Source organism: Mustela nivalis (genome assembly GCF_964662115.1).
Source record: "Mustela nivalis genome assembly, chromosome: 6".
NCBI lineage: Eukaryota > Metazoa > Chordata > Mammalia > Carnivora > Mustelidae > Mustela > Mustela nivalis.
Window position 1 is genome coordinate 12,905,023 of NC_139025.1, and position 24,547 is coordinate 12,929,569.

General features: G+C 44.3%; 1 protein-coding gene across 9 annotated transcripts in view; it reads left to right on the top strand.

The window, feature by feature from the left end:
* The window catches only part of SIPA1L1 (signal induced proliferation associated 1 like 1), a 363,533-nt gene that overhangs the window by 280,006 nt on the left and 58,980 nt on the right, over positions 1 to 24,547 (top strand). For all 9 annotated transcript variants that reach the window (XR_014312408.1, XR_014312409.1, XM_082733366.1 and 6 more), the window contains 4 exons: positions 176 to 333; positions 9,777 to 10,350; positions 10,981 to 11,255; positions 18,786 to 19,055. Coding sequence is in view for 7 of the 9 variants with exons in the window: in XM_082733366.1 (XP_082589492.1) it covers positions 176 to 333; positions 9,777 to 10,350; positions 10,981 to 11,255; positions 18,786 to 19,055 (1,277 nt within the window). In the remaining 2 variants the exon portion in view is untranslated. The remainder of the gene's footprint in view (positions 1 to 175; positions 334 to 9,776; positions 10,351 to 10,980; positions 11,256 to 18,785; positions 19,056 to 24,547) is intronic.

Sequence of the window (24,547 nt, forward strand, 5' to 3'; positions counted from 1 at the left end):
ATTTCTGTATTCTTCCTGGGAGGGATTAAGACAGACTAAAATATTGCCAGCAACTGTGTCGATTACCTCCCTTAATATGTCCTGATTAATAATAAATGTTTTAAATACAGTCAAGTGAGTTGGGAGGAAAATGCAGAGTGTCGTCATTTTGTTGTTTGCTTATTTTTTCTTTTAGCTCCTACGGAAGCGGCACATTGGAAATGATATTGTCACAATTGTTTTCCAAGAGCCGGGAGCACAGCCATTCAGCCCCAAAAACATCCGCTCTCACTTCCAGCACGTGTTCGTCATCGTGCGTGTCCACAACCCCTGCACTGACGGGGTCTGTTACAGGTACTGGCACCACGGCTGTGGCTGCATGGGTGTTGGGTGGCGCTTGCACCGAGGGCCCCCTCTAGCTCCGCTTTCTCAAGTGGCAGTGGGAAGTCCATTAATACTTACTTTTGTCTTTAAACTGTGCGTGTAGATGGCTGAAGTCACATGAAGATGTCACCTGACGGTGTTGACATTGCCCAGACACGGCTAGACACCTGCTGTTTCCATTTGTACCTGTTCCTTAGGTGGTGTCCTTCATCCATACCATCTGGTCACCAACTAATTACTCATACTGCTAATTATACTTTGCTTTTGGTGTGGCAAGAGCAGAGAATGATGATCATAATAAGTAGAAAAGTTTTAATTATTATTATTTAAAAAGCTCAGACCGTTGCTCAGGACCGATTTGATTCATGCTGACATTTCTGACTGCCATCTTGGAGGCATTTCTCAGCCTTAGTAAGCCCGTGATGGAGTTGTTCCCGTGCTCCTTGTTGACTTGGTCTCATGAGTATCAGAATTCAGGCGTCTCTGCAAGAGGTCTTTGAATTGCTGGGTTGATGTGGGCAGAGTACCAAGAAGATATGGAGGGCTGTTCTGGCATTAACAAGATGTTTCTAATATGAATCTGTCCTTTTAAAGTATGGATTTTTATCCTGTCTTCCTATCCCTAAAATTTGGAAGATTAGGCTTTGTTAATTTGGGGTATTTGTTTTTGAATTAATACAGCCACCTACCCAGAAGCTGGCCCACGCAGACTGATAACTAGTTTGTTGTGAGCTCCACACCCGTCTAATTCTAGGTGTCAGGCGGGTTAATTGCAGAAGTTGAGCAAGTTTCTGGGCATGAAACAAATAAAGGTTCCTGCGGACTCCTGCAAGCCGCCACCTTCCCTGCACCCATCCCATGTACGTGTTGGCCTCTGGTGATAAGCCCAGCACAATGCTCGGTGCTTGATGTGGGGTACCTCATTTAATTTTGAAAACCCATGCCTTAGGTACTGTTTTTTAAAAATCCCCATTTTCAGATGAGGGAGTTTAAGCAGTGGGACTAGGTAGTTAGATTGTAATGCACTAAGTCTGATTCCACAGTGGGGCCCTTCACTGTTCTGTGTGCTGACTCGCTCCCGGGCCCTGTGAAGCGTGGGTCCTTGCTGCCCTGGCTGCTAACACAAAGGCTTTTCCAGAACTCTAGGCGAAGGGGTGGAAACTCCAACAAAAGAGGCCTAGATCTGCAGCCTTTTCCTGGGAAAATGGTCCGTGAAGGCTGCGTGTTTAGGTGTGCAGAACATTTGACTCTAACTGGGAGGGATATCTCTTCCCATTTAGAAAATACCCCCAAACAAGTGAAACACTCCTCGTGCTGATTCGTGCTGGGGATTTCATACAGCTTTGGTAGAAATCAAATCCCTTTTTGATTGGTCACTACCATGTTTGGGAGTAGAAGGCTGTGCAGTTTGTTTTAGAGAGAGATTCTTCTTTAAAAGCCATTGTCTAAATAAAGTGCTGTTACATAGAAATGTATAGCATAGAAATGCAAGCCATATGTTAATTTATATTTTTTAATGGCCATATTTTTAAGGTAACAAGAAATTAATTTTAGCAATATGTTTTGACCCAGGAATATATTTTATTTACCTGCTATATCCAAATGTTATTATTTCAACAGGTGATTTTGAAGTTTTAAAAATTATTGGCCTATTTTACTTATTTTTGGACTAAGACTCTGGAATCTGGAGTCTGTTTTAGACTTACAGCTTGTCTCAGTAAGGATGCTTGATTTTCATTGGAAGTAATCTGTGTTGAGATTTCATAAAATTTGTAACTGGAAAAGTAGATTCGTATACCCAGATTTTCCAGACATCCTTTTTCAAAGCTTTCGAATAACTGAGTTGAATGTCACTTTTAAAAATATAATGTAACTTCCTACTCCTTGGTCACAGTAGCCACATTTCAAGTGCTCAGTAGCCTGCACGTGGCCAGTGCAAGTCTAAACAGACGGATCGGGAAGAAAGTGTCTCCCAGCCCTGTTCACACTTTGCTAGATGACGAAGTGAGGTCTGTCTTACTCTTTTATGTCCCTCCTACAACTTCACCTTGAAAATCATGCTTTTTTGCTGCCTTTCTTATTTTTAATCTGTTGCCTGGAGAGCCAGTCTTCTTAACCCCACCCTGCCATGTGATGCTGGACCCTTTGTGGGAGGACACTGGCCTCCCTGGGTCATGCCACATGAGCTAGTCTGGGATTTCCTAGTTGTCAAGCTTGTTTGGGGACCCAGCACACGGCTTTGTAAACTGGGAATGTGGGTCCTCTGTAAACCCAAGAGAACATACCAGTTTGGAACATCACTAAAAGAAATCACAAGAAACTAAAGTAGTGATCTTCTGTTGTAAACTTTACATGTATTAATTGTTCTCAGTCCCTCTCAAACAGGGGTTGGCATGTTTCTTGGGGTGTGTGGTGACATCAGATGTTTAAAGTCTCAGAAGAGGGCAGTTTTTTGTAGTTAATGCTTTGGAGAAAGCGTGTGAAGGGATTCATGTTCTCATGAAAATAAATGGTCATGAGGTGCCTGGGTGGCTCAGTTGGTAAAGCAGCTGACTCTTGATTCCGCTCAGGGCATGATATCAGAATCCTGGGATCGAGCCCCGTGTTGGGCTCACACTCATTGGGGAGTTTGCTTGGGATTTTCTCCCTCCCTCTCCCTCTGCTCCTCCCCTAGTTAAAGTGCATCCAAGTCCTTGCTCTCTCCTTCTCTAAAATAAGTAATCTTTAGGAAAAAAAAAGAAAAAAGAAAACTCAGAAAGAAAAGAAATGTATTATGAAGCACAATAGAAAATTTGTATAAATTTTAAGATAAAACATGGGTCTTCCAAAGAATTTCTGTACATATGAGTTTGTCTCATACTCCATCCACTCCCCAGACTACTAGGGATACGAATTTATGGGCCTCTTTTATTAGAGGTACTTTGGTAGAAAAGTTTAGTGCTGCATTAATCATACTAAATTAGATTTAAATCTAATTTAACTCTATTTCTGAGTGATAGAGTGATTCAGATGCTTTTTATCATTGAAAATATCTTGTTCCGAACTTTCCGCCCTATGAACATTCACATTTATTTATTGACATCTACTTGGTGCCTGTAATGAGGAAAGTGCAAAAGTTGTTTTCTCAAAAGAGCTTCTTGCTGTATTCAGGTAGGAAAGTGTGGGGTCAGTACAGGCTGAAATTATAAGGAACATTTAACTGAGAAAATGGGGTTTGGCATGTGTTTTAAAGCACCAATGGATGAAATTCAGTGGGGAAAAGAGAAACAGTTCTAGGAGTGGCCAGCATTACATACAGAAGCATAGACACAGGAGGGGGTATAGAAGGTACAGTAAGAAGGCTGCTCTAGTAGTTGGGGTTACTGGGCGGTGGAGGCCCTTGGAATGCTAGGCTGTCTAGTAGCACGGTATAAATGGAGTTCTAGGGAAATTCACCCAGTGTCACCATGCAAGGTAATTTGTATACAAAAAGGCAAATTTGGAGCTCATTGCTGTTGTTCATTGATTTTTTGCCTGTTCTTTACAGTCCTTAGTCGCATAGTATGTGTGCTAGACACTATTCTAGGCCTTGGGCTGCCTCAGGTAAGCCAAGAGAGAAAAATCCCTGTGGTGGATATGGAGAAGAGGTCCTGTTATCTCCCCAGGGATTGAAAAATTTATAATAGGAAAAACTGACTATTTCAAACTAATTTCAGAGGCCAGTTAACTTTGAACAGTAGACATAGCCAAGAACTCAGAAATGAATCGTTAAGTCTGTACTATGCCCATACCTGTTAAGAGAGTCCTCTGGTCTCTTTATTTTGTTTGGTATCATCGTACTGAGCTTAATTGTCTGGTCCTGCTTGATAGAGCAGGTAAGAAGCAATAAATCCAAAAGATGAGGAACTGTTCAGTGGCAAGAATACACCGAAAACATCAATAAGTAATTACTAATAAGAGAGATGCAGGAAAATTATTCAGATCAGTGATACAAAGCTAATAAGCATAGCAGTCTGGGGTCATTTGGTTTGAGAACAAAGGACCAATTATACTTCATTCACCCCTGGGGCCTCACTTTGTAAAAACTCAGTGTAAAATGATTTTCAACATATTTTTAGCAACCAGTGAATTAGGAGATCCAGGCATTGATCTTCAGAGGTTGCAGATAGCACAAAAAGAGACAAACATGTGTGTCATAAAGGAAGGGCACAACCCCACTTATGAATTGGTCTTGTTCCCTATGCCCCCAACATTGAACCTGAATCTGATCAAACTTCTAGAGAAGCCAATGTACAGGAAATACAAAAGACAGAAGAACATGCCCATATTCAGCAAAATTCAGGCATCATGCAACTCTATGTGATAAGTAGCCCAATTTCCTAACACATAAATGTAAGAAATAAAACAGAACATAAGAAGTAGAGAGGAATGAACAGATAAAAAAATTAATATAAAATTAATTAAAACATGTGGATCTAACTTGAATTCATTTTAGATAAAAAGATTTTAAAACTTTTTTTTAATTTAATTTTTTTTTCAGTGTTCCAGAATTCATTGTTCATGCACCATACCCAGTGCTCCATGCAATACGTGCCCTCCATAAAATTTTAAAGCATCTTCTGGAGCGCCTGGTGGCTCAGTGGGTTAAAGCCTTTGCCTTCAGCTCAGGTCATGATCCCAGGATCCTGGGATCAAGCCCCACATCGGGCTCTCTGCTTGGTGGGGAGCCTGCTTCTCCATCTCTCTCTGCCTGCCTCTCTGCCTACATGTGATCTCTGTCTGTCAAATAGATAAATCTTTTTAAAAAATGTTAAAACACCTTCAACAACTGAAAATTGGAAGATTGACTCACTGTGAAATTAAATAATTATTACAGTTTTAAAACTAGTGTGGTAATAAGTGGTTATAATAATAACCTGAGTCTTCAAAACAAGTGTTAAATTGTGTTCAGTAACCATGTTTAGAGAGGTAGAAATGTATGTTTCTTCTCTGAGAAAGATTTCCATATTCAGAGGTTAAAATACAATAAGTGTTGAGAGGAGGTAGTAGGATATAGTCCAAAAACCACTGGGAATCAGACCAGACTGTTAAACCTCTCAGATCCTAAATTTCCCTTTCTATGCAGTGGAAGGTTGCTTGACATCTACTTAAAAGCCCATAAGTAAAGTATCTAGTTGTAGGCAGGCAGTGTGCTGTATGCATAGTAAATGTGCACGCCCTTCTTTTCTGGAATAAAAGTAAATAAATATGCAGGCTTTAGCTCAGAGGAACAATTCAAAGTGGGTCAAGTGGTAGACATTTCTTTCAGAAAGTGTTCAAAGCCTCGTCGGCATCCCTGTTGTTCAGTGTTGCCAACCTTTTTTAAGAGAAAAAGCGAAATATGTCCCTCTCGGTGCTTCAGACCATTTGGGAAAAGCCCAGCCTCCCTAGTGTACAGCCTCCTGCATGAGGTCCTTCGGGCCCAGCCTTTCCACTCTCAGCCTCCACTGGGGCTTCTGCCGATTCTCCTCCGCACCCCTACTCCCAGAGCCGCATGGAGCTCCTTATAGCTCCCAGAACATACCGTGCCCTGGCCCTCTTCTCTGCATATGCTGCTTTCCAGGCAGAAAGGCCTCTTCTTACATACCCCACCCCTCCTTTAGCTGATGAATTCCTGCTTTTCTTTTCTTGGGGAGGGCTCTCCTGACCTCCCAGGACTAGGTAAATTGCCCTTCCTAAGTGTTTCCAGTAGAACCCCACACCTCCCACAAGAGCACCCAAACCTCTGGATGCAGCCCCGTGAGACCTGGAGCTTCTGGAGGCCCAAGCTTGTGACAGCGGTGCCTGCCTTGTTACAGCAGGTGCTCCGTGTGCATCAGTGAATGAGTACTAGTAGAGGCCAAGAGCGCCCCAGGGAGAGAGCAATGGGCACACATTTGTTTTGCTGCTGATCCTTCTTGTCCTTGCCCCGGATCTGCTTTCTCAGAAAGCTCCCCAAGCTGACAATCTGATCCAGCCCCCAAGAAGGGGAAGCCTCCCCTACCGTTCTGACGCCGAGTCCCCGTCCTTCTAAATTTGGGGTTGGAATTGTTTATTACCATTTCCGTGGTGCTTCAGAAATTCAAGCATTGTCGTCTTCTCACTTTTTTTTTCCCATTGGGACATCTGTTCGGATATCTCTGGAACATTCCCATGTATCAACTTGAAACTGGCTTTGGGTATCAAAATCTGCTACTTTATCCAAGGTCACTGATGCCATCAAATGCTACAAAGCCCAGCCTAATGGTGGTCTCTTCAGCTCTGTGACTCTTGTGGATGGTGCCTTGTGTAAGCATCTCAAGAATGGGGTGTTCAAAAATGTTCCTTCAGAAGGAACAGCGTGGTCTTGTCATAGAGCACACTGCTGTCCATCCAGAAGCTCAGATTCCAATCCTGGATCTCTGTAACAGGCTCTGGGCACATCATTTTACTTCTCAGAGTCTGTTTCCTGGATAAGTGGAAAAATTCGTACCAGCCATTCAAATGGAGGTTCAGGGCTATGCCACATGTCAGTAAAGCAGGATACTTTCCTAGTCCTTGAGTTGTACTCCCAAGACTTGGGGGGACAGAAGATGTTTTTGTGTTAAAACGAGCACAAATATTCCTCAGTAGAATGCAAAATCAAGATGACTTAAGAAGAAACTCAAGATTTTATTGGCAGAATTTGAGGAACACTGAATTCTCCATGTTCTTTTCTGGTGCTAACTTTCCATAATTGCTTCAGCCTCTGAGCGTCTGTCTGCTGGATAACTCTCCTGGTAGAACATCCAATCCTCAGCCCTGCCGAGTACATCCAGAGTGGCTAGGATTATAAAGAATGTATAATTTCTTAGGAGATACACTATTGCATATGAGGCTAACAGAAGTGTGTCTAAGCAGAAGCCCTTTGGAATCTGCTTTTAGAAATAGCAAGAACCATTTATAATTACTACATCTTTAAGGATCTATATATAGCAAACTGAAGTTCTAGAAAGCCTTCTTATAAGGCAAAAATATTCGCTCTTCTGAACTTAAAGCAGGCATTATTAGCAGGAGTTCAGAATGTGTGGCATCTAAATCAATGTGCTTTTAACCTTGTAGAAAACCTTGAAGTTATATTAACCCAGAACAAGACCTTTTGTTTGAAAAAAAGCATCCCTGGGCTGCTTCCTCCTCCTCTTCTGCAAGGGTTCTATTTCTAATGATGCGAAACTGATTTTAGCATCTGTATCGTTTACCTCCCTACCATGATGAATCATTGATAATTATATGTTGAGGCTTCGTTTTTTTCCCCTCATAGTTCATTCTAGAGGCTTCTAATTATTGTTGGGTTTTCAATATATGTTTGTCTAAAGTTCTAACAGTTAATAAATAGATCTGTAGAGAGCCAGTGAGTTAAGGGGCAAGCGGGTAGATAATGCTCATCTTGGCACCTCTGGTAAGCATTTTCCTCTTGTATTTAAAAGAAAACCGCAGCTGCTTCTTGAGAAAGAATAACAATTTGAAGTGAAATTAACAAGAAAAGGAATTGCCAATTTAAAAATGAGTGTTTCTGGATCCTTATAGGACTCCTCTTTAGAAAAGCTAGCATATCTGGATTTTAGCATCTTTTGCTTGACTTTTTAAGGGAAAAAAAAAAGGATCAAATTAAAATTATACAGCTGTCAGCATTCAAGCCAGACAGCTCACAACAGACAAGAAAAATTGCCTTTCTAATACTGGTGTAATTAGGCTGTAATGCATATGGAGGTTTCTGTGAATTCTTATCTCCAGTTAGAAAATGGAGTGTTGCTTGCCACCTTTTTTCACCATGAAGCCAACTAGATAATCTTTTTTTTTTTTTTTTTTTTAATTTTTGAAAACCAACAAATAGGCCATTCCATGGCATCTTCAGACAAAATAGGTAACTTAAGACCTGGGTTTCCTGATTTTTATTTATTTATCCTATTTTCATGACAAATAATCCTTTTTTGAAAAGCAAAGCTAAATATCTTAAGCCCTTTTTAAGCAGAGCAAAAATAGTAATGAAGTCAAGGTCTTCAATTTATTTTGAAAGATACACACTCTCTGATTCACTTTTCCCTTCTGGAAATTCAGAAAATATTTTTGTATATCTTCTCTAATACTTAGTACAATTGCATAATAGACTCACTTTTAAATAATAAGGTAATTTGAAAAGAGGGACATTCAGTCTGTTAGACTCATCATTTCCAGCCCTCTCAAAGTCCACTGAGGTCCTAGAATGAGGTCTTAGAACATGACAGAAAACACACAACCTTTCTGTTTCTATTTAACTTTTGTTGTTACTGTTTTAGGAAAAACTTTTTTTCTTTGTTGAGATGAAAAATAATAGGCTATTACAGATGCTCATATGGTCCTTATCTTAGTCCCAGTTTTAACAGTATTATGCAGAAAAATGACTGGGTCAGGCTTTCTCAAATTAATCTTGCTTGGAGGAAAAGGAAAAGGGAAATATTTCCTCACAAACAAGTTGTCAGAATCAAATTCCAGATGTAGAGAATGTGGATCAAAGAATAGCTCAGTTTAATACTATGATTTTTTAAAAATTTTTTATTTTTTATAAACATATAATATATTTTTATCCCCAGGGGTACAGGTCTGTGAATCGCCAGGTTTACACCCTTCACAGCACTCACCATAGCACATACCCTCCCCAGTGTCCATAACCCCACCCCCTTCTCCCAACTCCCCTCGCCCCAGGAACCCTCAGTTTCTTTTGTGAGATTAAGAGTCACTTACGGTTTGTCTCCCTCCCAATCCCATCTTGTTTCATTTATTCTTCTCCTACCCCCTTAACCCCCCATGTTGCGTCACCACTTCCTCATATCAGGGAGTAATACTATGATTGTAAAGCACGATTGCTATTACTATAAAAACCATAATCATTTTAATACTGCAATTTCAATTTTCATTTTAAAATTATGCTTTTTGGTCTGGTTGCATAGGCCAACAAATAATATTTTAAATTTAAAAAAAAATTTATTTAAATTTAATCCATAGCTTTCATGACATGCATCTTGGGATATTTTCATTATAGACTGTCTGCGCATAGGCATCATAATCTAAAATGGAGACCACATTTGTATTCTTAAGAAATCTATGCTTATTCTAAAAGGTTATCCTGATTATAGTAACCCATGCTGTGAAATAATCAGTAGGTATTTAAAGGTAAAATATTACAGTACACATTTTTCCCTCATGGAGTTATGGTTGGTTTACTATCCATTAATGTAAGGATGCTTTTTGGGGTTTCTTGGACAAAAAAAAAAAAAAAAAAAAAAAAAAAACTATAAATAGAAATTTCTATTATTTCTTGTGAGACAGGTCTTCTTCTTTGAGAATGTGTATTTTATTCTCATGCTATGAGACTGAGAACTCCTGACGCTCCACTTTTTCACCTTTGCTCTGTCTCGTAGTGTGGCTGTCACCAGGTCCAGAGACGTGCCTTCCTTTGGACCTCCCATCCCCAAAGGGGTCACTTTCCCTAAGTCAAATGTGTTCAGGGACTTCCTTTTGGCCAAAGTGATTAACGCAGAAAATGCTGCTCATAAATCAGAAAAGTTTCGGGCCATGGCCACTCGGACCCGCCAGGAATACCTGAAAGATCTGGCAGAGAAGAATGTCACCAACACCCCTATTGACCCATCTGGCAAGTTCCCATTCATCTCTCTGGCCTCCAAGAAGAAGGAGAAGTCTAAACCGTATCCAGGAGCTGAGCTCAGTAGCATGGGGGCCATCGTGTGGGCCGTCCGGGCCAAGGACTACAACAAGGCCATGGAAATGGACTGCCTGTTAGGGGTGTCCAATGAGTTCATCGTTCTCATCGAGCAGGAAACCAAGAGTGTGGTTTTCAACTGTTCCTGCAGAGATGTGATAGGGTGGACCTCAACTGACACCAGCCTCAAAATCTTCTACGAGCGAGGAGAATGCGTTTCAGTGGAGAGTTTAATTAATAACGAGGACATTAAAGAGATCGTCAAAAGGTTGCAGGTGAGTATTTTCTTTCCACTTACCCACATTCCATTTCACTTTCCTGAAGCTTTCAGTACAGACCAGAAGCAAGTTCCTGAAGCTGGTGCAATTTTATTAGCTCTTCTGGAAACTCCCTTGATGATGTGAAGCAACCCAGAGTTTCTGTCACTCGTTTTCCATCCTTTTCCGAAAGGAAAAGTAGAGCAAGTGGGAGAAGACACTCCGGCTGTGCATGTGTGCTGGAAACCACTTGCACGTGACCTGATCCTACTACCCTGATGGCTGATGGGGTGGCCCAGCAGGTCTGCCTTGGCTGTCGAGGGACGCTGTTCAGTTGAGCATCTGCTGCCCTGAATTTTCTAAGGGCGAAGTGAGTAGCAGAATACGGTCTCTGTTGGCTGCCAGCTCCCCGTGGGTTCTGTTAGAGGTTTCCTTGTAAGCTCAGCAAAGCCATTGAGTCTTTGGACACAAAAAGTATGTTCTTTTTGGCCTGATGAATGGAGGTCAGTGAAGGGGAAGTAACTGGTCGCTCGTCAGCTGGCGTTACAGTTTTCGCAATGACCCCACAGGCGGTGTTTCTCCAGCATCCTGCCCAGCACTCAACACCCCATGGCGTTAAACTGTGCTCCCTTTTGTTTCCTTGTTCAGTTTGTATCCAAAGGTTGCGAATCGGTGGAGATGACTCTGCGGAGGAACGGGCTGGGGCAGCTTGGCTTCCACGTCAACTACGAGGGCATCGTGGCAGACGTGGAGCCCTACGGCTACGCCTGGCAGGCGGGGCTGAGGCAGGGCAGCCGGTTGGTGGAGATCTGCAAGGTGGCGGTGGCCACCCTGAGCCACGAGCAGATGATCGATCTCCTGAGAACATCTGTCACGGTGAAGGTCGTCATCATCCCCCCGCACGATGACTGCACCCCGCGGAGGTAGGTCTGAGTTGGCAGCTGGGAACCGAGCCATCCAAGGCCAGGTTTGTGTGCCATAGAGAACATCTCCTGCTGGGCGGGGAGAAGGGTGCTGTGCGGTGTCCCGGGTCACACACAGTGCTCAGAGTTCCATCCACGGAAAGCCTGACTCAGGACCTAGCTCCCTTTCGGTCTGTGGCAAGAGCAGCTGGAAAGAGTGACTGGGCTGGACCCTTCCCCAGATTTTACGTCTGTGGGTTTATAAACTTGCCAGTACTGCAGATAGAGAAGTCTGGTAACATGGTCTTAAGGATCTTGCGCCGGTAGCTATCTTAGCATGGAGTGCTTAATATTAGAAGACACTCAGCAGCACAGACTGTCAGGCTTCATGACGCTCCTATTCATCTTCCTGTCCGAAATTCCGAGTGCCGTTCTGACCCCTGCCTGCTCTGTCATCCTGGAGCCCTGGACGTGACTTAGCAAGCATTCTCTTAACTGCATCTGTGTGTGTGTCGGGAATTGGGTTCAAATGAGCTGGCTGGTCCTGCTCATGCTGCTTGGCAGTTGGGTCCCCAGCCCTTTGGCAGAAAGAAGCCTGGGAGCTCCCTGGCCCTCCCAGCTCCTGCCAAGCCAGCAACATGCTTGGAAACTTAATTTCTTGGTCTCTGGGGAGATTTCTTGGTGGAACAAATTTAATCAACTTTTTCTTTTCTCCTTTGGGCATATCCATGCTTTTTTTACTAATTTTTTCCAATCTCTTCATTCACTTTCAGCCCATTATTTCCTAAGAGTTTCTCTTAAGCTTTGGCAATTAATTCTTAGGCCTTCCAAAGCCAAAACATCCTTCACCTGTTTGTTTTTTCCTCAAAATGTGACCTGTCCTACACCTGAGCTCTTGCAGATTCATGAATGGTGGATGGCAGAATGTGCAAACCGTTATGTGGGTTATCTGTGACCTTTAAAAAGTCAGCAACAAGGACAGTTTACGTGCATGTCAGTCCTTCGGACCAATGCTGTGGAACAGACTGTGCTCAAGGTAGTGTTTCTGAGCAGTGCTTACGGCCTAGACAGCCCAGAGACTAGGCGGTCCCATGTCACAATATGGTGAACTCCCATGTCTGATGGCTTCAAGACATGTTCCCTTTTGGATGACTGGATTTTTCTGGAAACCAAAATATGTATCTAGAGCTTTTTATTATTTCAGCTATTTGGGGGAAATTGTCTTACACAACGACCCTGCCTCAGTTAGCCAAGTGTTTCCTGGTTTCCTGAAGCACATCATCATTAATGTTAAAATTTTGCTGAACCGGGATTCAGGAATGACTCTGGTGACGGATCAGAGAGGTGGTTAGGTCTTTATAGCACTCTCTGGCTGCTCTGTGTCCCTTCTCTTGTCCTTCTGTCTTCTGTCCCTTGGTCTTTCCTTCACATTGTTTACTTGGTTGTTTCTAAGTAGGCAGCTATAAACTGGAGAAGAGAACCAAGCTTTGTAACTTGTCAACCTTAATTACACACAGTACAGAATTAAAGACGCTGGTCTATGGACTAATGGTCTAAGAATGAGTCTGTGGATGGTGTGGTGCCATCTTGTCTGCTCAGAGGCCTTTCCCCTGGCTTCATAGGCTCCCCAGTTTGTGTGGGAAGAGGGGAAGGGATAGGCACACGTGAGTATGAATATGTGTGAATGGACAGGCAGCATGACTGACATTGAACTGTGCGCAGTTACTACCGGAAAGGTGGTTTAGAAGGCCTGACTCTGGATAGATAGGCCTGCAGCAGAAGGTGGTTTATCTACAGTGATATACTAAGCCAGATATGTCTTCTGTGGAGTGCTGGTAAAAACAACTAACGTTTGCTGAGGATTTAATTTTCCAGGTTAGAAAAAACACTTTTACGTGGATTAGCACTTTTAATCCTTGTAACAACCTTATGAGGTAATAGTATTAATAGGATTCCTATTTAAAGGAAACCAAGACTCAGGTTAGTCACTTTCCAAGCTCATCTGGCCAATTTAGGTCTCACTTCAGAATCCAAGCTCTTAACTACTACTTAGTGGGCTTGGGCACAAATCCTTTTTTTTTTTTTTTTAAATATACCAGCATAAGCAGGGATCTGCTGGTATGTTGGCTTTATGCTGAAGAACAGAACCTCGATTTGTAACCTTTGCTGATGCCCCTGTGCCAATACTGCTTCTGGGGTCGATTTCAAGCTCCCGTCATGACAGTGCTGGACTCAGTTGGGATAGATGCTCCCAGCCTGCTCTTGCAAGCCGGGACAGGCTCCCGCACACCTCCGAATGAGCGAGCTATGTTTATCTTCATTTTCCAGCACTGCTGCCGAGACACCCGTTGCTGCTCTCGGGGCCAGTGGAGCCTGGCAGTGACGCAACAGAAAGGCGTTAGGAACCTGCCCCCGTAGGGCCGGGACTGAGAGGCTGGGATGCAGGATGGGTGCCGCGCACTGCCCCACGCCTGGGAGGCACACTCTGCCTTTTCCACAACGGTTTCCATCTGAAAAGCCCCAGTCACACCTTCTGGGCAGGTGTGAAATGGTGCCTTGGCTGCCTTTTGGGGGACTGGAAACTCTCCTCTCTCCCTTTCCTCCTTTAAAAACAATTTCAAAGGAACATTGGAAGCATGAACACCTTGCTGTAATTTTCAACGAAATAAGATAATGCTCTTCTGTCATTTTTCTCTCCTCCACACTTCACACTCCCACTGCTGTTTTCCTAACAGCTGATTACTCTGTTCTTTGACGAGTGACTCTCTTTGCCAGCTGTTCCTGCGGCTCCAGCTCCAGGGACTGGGCCTCCTCCGGGCCCCTGCCCCATAGTCCCGCTGCGACCTGCTTCCCGGGGCGCCAGGGTCCTGAGGGGTCACAGGCACCCAGTGTGCTGACTGGACATACATGCAGACACCATGTGTGTTCACATGGGAGAGTCCTTGGTTTCGAAAAGGCAGGTTTTTTGTTTTAATGAAAAGAACAGTTTAACAGCAACATAGGGCTTCAATCAGAAAAGTGAAGTAGGGCTCTTTTCCCTGGTTTTAGGACATAAGCAGATCCTCTGACCTACTGCTTTCATGCTAACATCGTTTTTAAGAGACAGAAGGACAAGGGAAGTAAAATTCCTGAGCCCCTGCTAAGTATGGGGCATTAAAAATAAATAAATAAAGTCAAGTCCTCCATTTCCATTAAAACGAGAAGGAGGAGGTGGGAAGAGATTCCGTCACTGCGCGGTGGGCCAGCAGGACGAGCGAGAACGTGCACCTGCTGGAGGCCCTCCTGCAGCCTCCGTCAGGAAGTTTCCTGGGGAGGAAGATGTCCAGCATCAGGAGGGGCCCCTCACCCCCTGCCCAACCCTGACTCCAGAGTGCTGGAGTGCATGGCCCGCATGTATCTGTTGGTGCCTGCGACCTCTGAATCCTCAGGAACTGAGCCCTTGGCAAGATGAAAAACACCCCGCTAGCAATTACACCGACATGAAATCATGAGGTTCTGAGTAGTGGTGCGCCGGAGTGGTGGACCTTTCTTCTGTTGAGGGCCACAAACCTACAGCCTCTGAAGAACGCAATCAGGGACCATTCAGAGGAAGAGCTAAAAACAAACAGTTACATAAAAGGACCAAATTACTTTGTAAGTAGAACAGATCACAGAGTTTTGTCTTCATTTTAAAACACAAGTATTCAAAATGCAAAAGCATACTGCTTGGGAACCAGAAGGGCTGTGAGAGTTCGTTGGTTCAGATCGCTCATCCTTTTAGGCAGAGAGCTTTGGTGCAAAGAAGTTAGGTGTTTTTTCCAAACCCAAATCACATGGCCTGTTAGGGTCCCAGCCGTCCTCAGACATCTGAGTTGGCTGCTTCCGGAGTCCAGTGTTGAGATGATCTATTGGGTGTGCTTTACACTGGTTCCTCTTACCTGCATTCCTAGCGTTGAGAGGGAAAAGGAGAAAGCGATGAACCATCAGAACCTAAAGGAGGAAGACTAAGAAGGCTGAGAAAAGAGACTGGGGACAAGGAGTGGCTTTTCAACCAGCAGGGCTTCAGTGTGTAGCCATGTGTCTCTTGGGCCTGAAATCCTGAAATCATAATTCCAGTGCCCATCGCTCCTCAGAGACTATTGAGTTTTCCATTTTATCGTCAGCTATGCCAAATGAAGCAAGTAGTCCCTGGAAATGAAGACGGCTGGGGACTTGGTGTGGATGTAGCCTTTAGTTAGTGATGAAGGCCAGTGTCCGTGTAGATTAATTATGCGAGTTCAGATCCCGGCTTGGCCATCTCGGGCAGATTCATCTCTCCAGGCCTCCGTTTCCTCATCTGAGAAGGTGGGGATAACCATAGCACCTACTTAGAGCCGTGGGGGCGCCACGGGATCTGCGCCTGGCCCGTCAGCGTTCACTGCCATTCAACACTGCGTTTTCGTAAATGACATAATAAAAATCCTTCTATGAATTTTCCTGTGTCACTACAAACCAGCTCTTAGCCTTGTTCTTCAGCGTACAGCCCACTTCCTGACTCCATGTATCGTTCTTATATTTTCGGAGCTAAGTCAGTGATGGGAAGCAGGTGGGTGGGCTGTCCCATCCCGGACGGCAGTGAGCCGTGGCGAGTTAGCTGAAGTTTAAGATTGCAGACCGTCTGTTTCTCGTTCTCTGCGAATGAGCCTTCTCTCCCTGCTTAGGCTTTCTCATACTGCATCCTGTTATCATTGACTGTGCAGGAGGTTTCTCGCTACACGTTAGAGGTGGTGGAAACAAGAAACAGACGAAGACGACCAAGTCTTGGGGTACCGGGGTCTTTTAACCGGTTTTAGTATGAAATGTTATATAGCTTAGAAGTCTATTTCAAAGAGTTTTTGAACTAGAAGAGAGTCCAGCAATCACCAATTCCCAATCTTTCATTTCCCAAAGAAGCTAAGGCCCCAGGGATGAAAGCAGCTCGTCCATTTCGGAGTAGGTTACCTTTGTTTCTGTTACCAGGAGGCAGCTGTGCCTGGAAGGTGCATGTAGAGTGCTGGGGAGTTAAAACCCAGCAAGAGAATCTGTCAGAGGGTGGGGTGTGCTGAAGGGAAGACATGGCCCACGGGAACATTTTTGAAAAGTTGGTGCCCAAAATATGTGACAGCAATGTTCTGTACATGTGCTGGTTGCCAGCACCCAACAGAAAGATGGAAGATACATATACGTCTTTGCCATGTAAGTGATACGATACATTGGATTTACAAGTTAAGACAGACCACTGTGGGGGGGAAGCAGAAGCTAGTCTTGATTTTGGCGTGGAGGGAAATTTTCCCAGGGATCACTGCAAGTTTTTATTACTGCCCCTTCTGCAAGCTGCAACATTCTTGCCTTATATTTATAGACCCGGAGCACAAGTTACTGTGTCATATGCCGTATTTGGTCAGAAATGGAAGACTTCAAACTGTACTACAGTGATAGCTCTGTTAAGAACCAAAAAGGTATCACACCTTTTTTGTCAGAACGATCAGGATCAAAGCTAGAAATTACATCCAAGCCTCAGGTGACAGTCCCTTCTATCAGAGGAAAAGTTTATTACATAAGAAGTCACGAGCTGCTGAAAGTCATGTCAGATGTGCCACAAAGCAGTGTTCTGCACACCGCAGGTTGTAACTCCAAAGTAGATCGTGAAATCCACTTAGGGAGCTGCATTCAGTGTGCTTCTTTAATGAAGAGGATTAACACGGAATACAGCCGAGTGGAAGAGTGTGAGTGTGTATATATGTGCATACAGCTGAGTGGAAGGGTATGTGTGTGAGTGAGTGTGTGTGTGGGTGTGTGTGTGTGTATACAGCCGAGTGGAAGGGTGTGTGTGAGTGTGTGTGTGGTTGGGCTGCATCACCTTGTAAAATGCATTTCTTACTGGGCTCATGGTCCCAAAGGTTTGAAAACCACCACGGTCCTTAATGCTTCTAAGGAGTACAGAGGAGCCTTGGGCAGAGAGTCAGATTAAGGTTGATTTAGGCTTTTAAGGAATCAGGAAGAGTGGTAAGAAAACTCTGAGAAGAGGTTCCTGTTGGAGACTGGGGCTGAGACTGAGCAGGCAAGGACCCCAGCAAGTACATGCACCTCAGAAGCAGCCCTTCTCAATACCCGCGTCTCACGGAGGTGTGCAAGAGGGCGCACGGTGGTGTAGACGTTGGAAACACCAGGAGTCCTACCTGAGACACACAGACAAGGTCCTGGGACAGTGATACCTTCCACTGGGCTTATTCTCCCACCAACACAAGCCTGTTTCCCAAATCAAGACCCAGCCTCTGGCCCTGTGCTGTGCAGAGCGGAGCCACAAGTCGTCCGTGGCTAAGGGGACTAGCCCGCAGTGAGAAGTGCTATACGTGTACAGTACGCACCAAATTTAGATGCATGTACATCATCTCCTTGTTGAGTTTTTATATTGATTTTCTTGCTTACATGTTCACATGACAGCATCTTAGATATATTAGACTAAATAAAAGAGTAAATTAATTTCACCGTTCCCTTTGACTTTTTTCATGTGGCCGCTAGCTCGCGTTGTCTCTAGTGGACCTCACTGTTAGGACTCTCCTTCCTCTGTCTCTGAAGTGTTTCATAATCAGCTTTAACCCATCCTTGAAATGTAGCAACCCTTCCTTTCCCACCTGCTGCTCAAGCTTTGAAATTCCTTTACGCAAGGAAGTCTTTTTTTTTTTTTTTTTTTTTTTTTGCTTAGTGGGCATAGGGTTTTCTCAATAATTTGTAGTTCAGTGAAGTTAATAATAGACTGAACATTCCTTGGTTGTTCCAGTAAAGAGAATGGAGAGTGGGTTCCACATTTCCTAAGGTTTCGGGGGCCGGGACAGTAGCACCAGAAAAGGGGCTAAAGCAACAGAAAGACATTTGGGCCTGACATCAGTTTCACTCAGGCTGCTCCCGGGGGCCAGCCCTGCTTTCCCTGCTGTGGGAGATTTTTGGCTTGGGGTAGTCGGGGGTGGGGGCAGTGAGGGGAGTCTGATTTCAGATTATGCTTTGTTCCCTGGTGATTTGATAATTGCAAAATTTCTATAATTGGGTTTTTGTTTTCTCCTTCTGAGCTAAATGTGGCTCTCATTTTGGATTTTGAAATCTATCCCCCCCTTCATTTTTTGACTGTTAAGATCCCAGACAAACTCAGTACCTTTTTAGATCCACAGTCATGCTACTGAGTGAAGGGTGTGTAGAGCTTACTGCTTGCTTCTTCTGAGGCCTGGTCTTGGGGTTCTGCTGTCTCGCCCTGCCGGCCTGGCAGCCTTCCCTTCTCAGGCCTCAGGCCTGACTCTGCTCCTACTGGCTCCCTCCGCTCACTGGGATGACTCTGGGTCTCACTGTTTTTTCAAGACTCCATAGGTGAGACTGAGCAAGGGAAAATACACCAGTATAATATACTCCTGGGGTTCTGGTTTTTGAAAGGATAGTAATGATTAAGACAGTTTGAAAAAAAGGATGAAGTATTTGATCCACTTTCACTGTTAATGAGAAGCAGTGTGGTTCCACTCACAAGAACAACAATATTAATTTTTCTTCTTTCTGTGCCCTCACTAGGAGCTGCTCAGAAACCTACCGTATGCCAGTGATGGAATACAAGATGAATGAAGGGGTTTCCTATGAATTCAAGTTTCCCTTTCGAAATAATAACAAATGGCAGCGGAATGCCAACAAGGGGACTCATTCACCGCAAGTCCTCTCTCAGGTGCAGAGTCCCATGACCTCGAGGCTGAACGCTGGGAAAGGAGATGGAAAGATGCCTCCTCCGGAAAGAGCTGCCAACATCCCTCGAAGCATCTCCAGCGATGGGCGCCCACTGGAGCGGCGGTGAGTGTGCCTCCAAATGCTCGCTCTGCATCTCGGCCCCAGAGATGCAGAGCACCAGACCCACAAGCACTAACTGTAGGTCTTCTCATATTGTACTAGAAATCCAGAATTGTGGGGCACCTGTGGCTCAGTCAGTTAAACATCCAGCTCTTGATTTTGGCTCAGGTCACCATCTTAGGGTTGTGAGATCGAGCCCCACGTTGGTTTCACACTGGGCATGGAGCCTGCTTAAGATTCTCCCTCTCCCTCTCTCCCCTTCCTCCTCTCTAAAAAGAAGGAGGAAAAAAGAAATCAGGAATTAAAATAGAAACAGGTGTGTGCCCTGGTGGCTTTCAAAGCATGGTGGTGTTCTAAAGCCGTAAGGATGAGTGTCCAGCAAAGCATTCAGCTCTGAGCAGTGAATCTGTGCTTTGTGCTCTCACTTCCATGTGACAGCAGCAGAAACGGTCACTGCACACTTAGTGGCAACAGGGGTTAGAAGTTGGCAGACTCCTTGAGGGGACATTGGCCATATTATCATCTTTCATAGTCTTCGTCTTTTGGGGAGAAGTGATATGATAGTAGCAAAAGACTGCAGGTTTTTGATTGTCTGTGTGTCACTTTGTTAATAAAGATTGTAAAAATTTTAAACAATAGCACTGTAAATGACCTATGCCAACAAGGGAGACAGTTGAATTTAGTAAGCTGGTAGTCACCCGCTAGAAGCCAACTTCTCTCTGTACACTTTCCTTTCTGCATCACTTCTGTTTGTCTTGATCACGTCTCAGAATGTTTTTGTGACCCCCATGCTGGAGAGGGGTCAGGAATCCCCGGAGCTGGGGAGAGTTCTCTGTTTCAAGAGCTGTGCGGGGCAGAAGGAAGGTGGGAGCCAAAATCTGAGTCTAGGTCAATGGAGCAGCAGAAACAGGGTGCCCCCAGCTTTGCTGAAGTAGCCATTGATTGGTTCAGACTGGGAGCAGAAAGCTGGAGGCTTTAAAAACCACTCTGTGACATTTCTTTTCTTAGTCTAACTATTATACCTTTATGCGTTTTGTGTGCTATTGCATAAAACATTGTCACTTAACTAGCTCAGAAATATTTGAGTATCGTGTAGAAATAATTTATAGACAACAACGACAAAAAACTAGCTGTCTTTCTAAACTTCCTCACTTAATCCTGGAGATCTGCTTACAGAGCTTCACCAGTCACCACAATAAAAGATGCCTCCCAAAGTGGCTACTTTCCCATCTGGACTCCTCTTGTTTTCATCATTTTCGAGGAGGAAAATATACGAGAGATCTCTGAATAAACTCTTTGTTCTCCACATTCCAGACTTGGCTCTCCCTGAGGTGTGTGTGAGCTGGAATTCATGATTTGGCCCACATTTTGAAAGATGAACTGCAGGAACTGATTGTTTGGAGAAGGACCTTCTCAGTGCTATTTTCTTTCTCTTTCAAGACAATCATGAGACTTTTATAAGTTAAATTGTTTTGTGTGGTTTTCTTTATACAGTATTTCATATAATAACAGAACAGGATATATTTTGATTCCATGCTGAATTTAGTTTCTGCAACAGAAACTGAAGCCTGTTGCTGAACATCCTGACTTCAGAAGTGGAAATATTTTTTGTAGCTAATTGTCACCTTATGATGCAAGCAGATTTCAGTGCTAGAGATTGCATCAGCTCCCTTATTTCCAGAGGGAGCTCTCTGGGTTCGCGAGGTGATTCCTGAGGGCACTTGTGTCTGCCCTTCATCTTGACCACTCCCTGTCCCCCACCCCTGGGGGAAGGGGAATCTGAGCGCTGTCCCTGAAGACCATCAGAGTAGCCCAGGGGCCCTCCCCGCTTTAGAGATGAAAGTGGCAGGAGCGAGGTTGCCAGTGGTTTTCAGAGAACTTTAACCTCCACTCAATTAAAACTTCTTAGTTTCAGGTATCTTCAGAACACTGGACTGGTATCTTGTATCTTAACAAGGAGGGTTTATGTGACCTGTGAAGTCTCAGGTGTACATATGCAGGATATTCGGATTATCTGACTCCCCTTCCTTTTGAAATATGTGGTGGTTTGATAGTCATCTTCTGTGGAGTCTTAAGAGTTCACTTTCCTATCCCGTCATCGCTCATTTTCAGTAATACATTATTTCTTTTTGTAAGTTTTAACTTGGAGTCACAAATAGAAGGTGCTCTCTAAGAACCTTTGTTTTGCTACTGTTTCAAGGATAATCCGATAGAGAATAGACATGACATTCATCAGGAATATTTTCTGAGTCCTCCATGAATCCCCAGATTTGTAAATTTACCTGGAAGTATCATTTTCTTCTTGAAATGTAGTAAAATGTTACCAGAAGGCATCCCCTCTTGGTGTTACTGAGAACGGAACACCTTCCTGAAATGGGGAAGGCGGGCTCCTGGCTGCCGGATTTTCCTCATCTGTTCAGCCTTCCCCGTCCTGCCGGTCCTGCCCTGGGCATCATTTGCATTTGTACCTGGGCAGTCTGTAAAGTATGACTCCTTTCAGATGAGTTGCAAGTGGTCAAAATAAATGCTATTCTCTGCCATACCTTGAATCTTGCCGTATTGATCACATCATGAGCCTAATACTGAGAACAGAGTACTGCCTTTACGTAATTTTCATTCCATTTATTTTCCTCCCCAACATGAGGCAAGTCATACTGAACTGGTGAGAAACCAGCTGTATTTAAGCTGAAGCCAATAGCCCTCTCATGTGTGCCCTGCCCACATTCGCTACTCAGATCTGCCTGCATCATTCACCGTGGCGGGTTCCAGCCTGGTTCACTTTTGATGAAAACACCAATTACTGCCTGTAGAAGTCTAGTTTTCATTGCATTTTTATGTAAGATCCCAGACTTCAAGGTCATTAGGAAGAATTTTTTTTTAATACTTGTGGAACAGATTTTTCCTTTTTCCTTTAATACCAAGGGCATGATTTTTATAACATACCAAAATGTGTTGGTGTTTAAAGTTCCTAATAAGAATTATTTCTCTGAATTGTGTTCTGAATACATTGTTGAGAGAACCTGATGCAGTACAAGCAGAGGGTTCATTTGCCATCCAAATAGACTCAAGTCTAATTCTGTTTGGCTTAAATATGTGAGCTTTATGCGCTCCAGGTGGCCTTTTGAGTACAGGATTTTATAGTATTTGTGGGAGTAGTATTTATTAACAGAATTAATATTTACTCAACAAAAATAGGTAATATGACTCAAAAATATCACTATTTTGGCCTCAGATTTATCTAGAGTGTAAGGGTAGAATTGGAACTGAAATATCTACCGTAGCGCATTGAACTTACTGCATTACTGTGCTTAAACCTAGTGTGGGACCAGTCATAAAGCCCTGATGCGTGTTAATGTATTTCAGGAGCTTTGCCAAACAACAGGCATCTTAGCATAAGGAATTTTCCTTTCTCTCTTTTTTTTAGTTGAAGCATCACCAACCTTTATGCAAATATTTGGTGTTGGAACTTAACCAGCTTTGGTACTTTTAAGTCGTGCCTGGATGCCACTGTTTCCTGCATCCCCTGCTTTTAGCTCTGAGCAGCTGGGGGGAGTCCTTCCCCCCTTGGGAGGTTAAGGCTGGCTGCGTGGAGCCTCCGTGCCCCTTCAGCAGACACCAGCCCCCCACAAAGGGCATGATGGTCATGTAACCAGTCTGTGTCCTTAAAGAGATGCTGAATTTATTTCAGCAGTCCCACGCCAGTCTTCACTGTTACTTTCTGCTTTGACATAAGGCAAGCGCCCATTTGATCCCCCAATGGTGGTTAGACGGTTTAGGACTTGCATGTTCCAAGTGCCGTCTCCCTGGCTCGTAGTTGTTTGTCTTGAGTTGAGGACCTTGAAACCCTAGAACTTGAGAGTGTCACTGTCGCTCCATCTACATCCCTGCCCTCTGTGTTTCTAGAGCTCTGGCCCCCGGATGCGGCAGTCTTCAGTTCATCCGGCACCATTCGCTGCTCCCGCTTTCAGACTCCTTTTCTCTGTCTTCAAAACGTTGCCCCTGGTTTTTTGTTTGTTTATTTTGTTTCTTTTTTCTTTTTTTTTTTTTTTTTGGTCAGCTCTTTGCACCTGTCTCATTGCTCCCCCAAACTGTGTGTCCTCCAAGACTCTTTCCTCCCATGGCGTGCAGTGCCTCACGGCGGGCTCATTGACCTCCACCACATCCCCAGCGTGCGAGCAGTTCCTCAGTGGTGTAGCTGTGCCTTGACCTCCTTTTCACTGTTCATATCCATTTGCCTGAGGACAAGCTGAATCTGCCCTTGAAGGTCACGCCCGTGTCTCCTCACAAGCCCGGGAGGCCTGCAGCCAAGGCCTGTAGCCGCGCCCCTGTTCATCCATTCAGTCCTCTTTCTCACATGTCACCAGGCACAGTGAATGGTTGTGCCAGGGCCACAGGTATCCAGGGTAGGGCTAGGATTCCTAATCACCTTCCTCTCCACCCTGTGCCCCATCCCACGCCCATCCAGGTAGGAGTCGTAAACTTCTCTGAGCTCTTGGTTTTCAAGTTTCCCCAGTCATCATCACAGGCGTGTCAGGTCACACTAGGACTATTCTGGCCCAGACCACGTTGCAGACTTGGGAGACTCGCAGGCTGATAGAAGTGGAGGCGCCCCTCATCGCAGCCTTCTGCCAGCCGTCAGCGCGAGTCCGTCTGCCTGTGAGCCCTGGCTCAGCTGGCTTGCACCTTCCACCCGCCACCCCAGGCTCTGGACTGTGAAGGACTCCGTGGCTGGGTTTTCTGTCCTTGATGCCTTGATGTGAGTGGCCCTGCTCGGACTGCCCTTCCGCTCCCTGTTTCTGCAGCTTAACAACTGGTCCTTCCCAGAACCGGTTCCAGCGGACCCTTGAACAACATGAGTTCGGACTGCATGTGTCCACTTGTGTGTGGGTTTTTTTCACAGCGCAGTGCTGTGAATGTATTTTCTTTACTAACATTTTCCTTTCTCTGCTTACTTTACTGCAAGAATATCGTGTATAATATATACAACATAGAATACATGTGTTAATCAGCTGTTACCAGTAAGGCTCTGGGTCACGAGGCAGCTCTTAGTAAAGTTTTGGGGGTGCCTGAAGTTATACATGGATTTTCACGTACTTTAGGGGTCGGCACCTCTAATGCTTGCATTGTTGAAGGGTCAGCTGTAAATTTCATTGTAGTCTTACTTGGGGATATTGCCAGTTTTAGCCTGTCTTATTCATCATTATATCCCAAGGATTAATTATAAATTCTGGCATTGTCATGGGCCCGCAATCAATTTTTTAAAACTTTATTTAGTAATTAAACCAATAAACAAAAGAACTTACTTAAATAGTAGGAACAGAAGTAAATCAATTCAGGAGAAAGTACATTTTTTTTACTTTTACATTTTTTGTCATTTTTTTGCCCTTCTTTATTGTGGTGTAATATATATGACCTGAAATGTACCACGCTGGCAGTTTACGTGTAGAGTCCCGTGGCTCTGGGAGCATTCACTGTTGTGGCAGCCTCCCACTGTC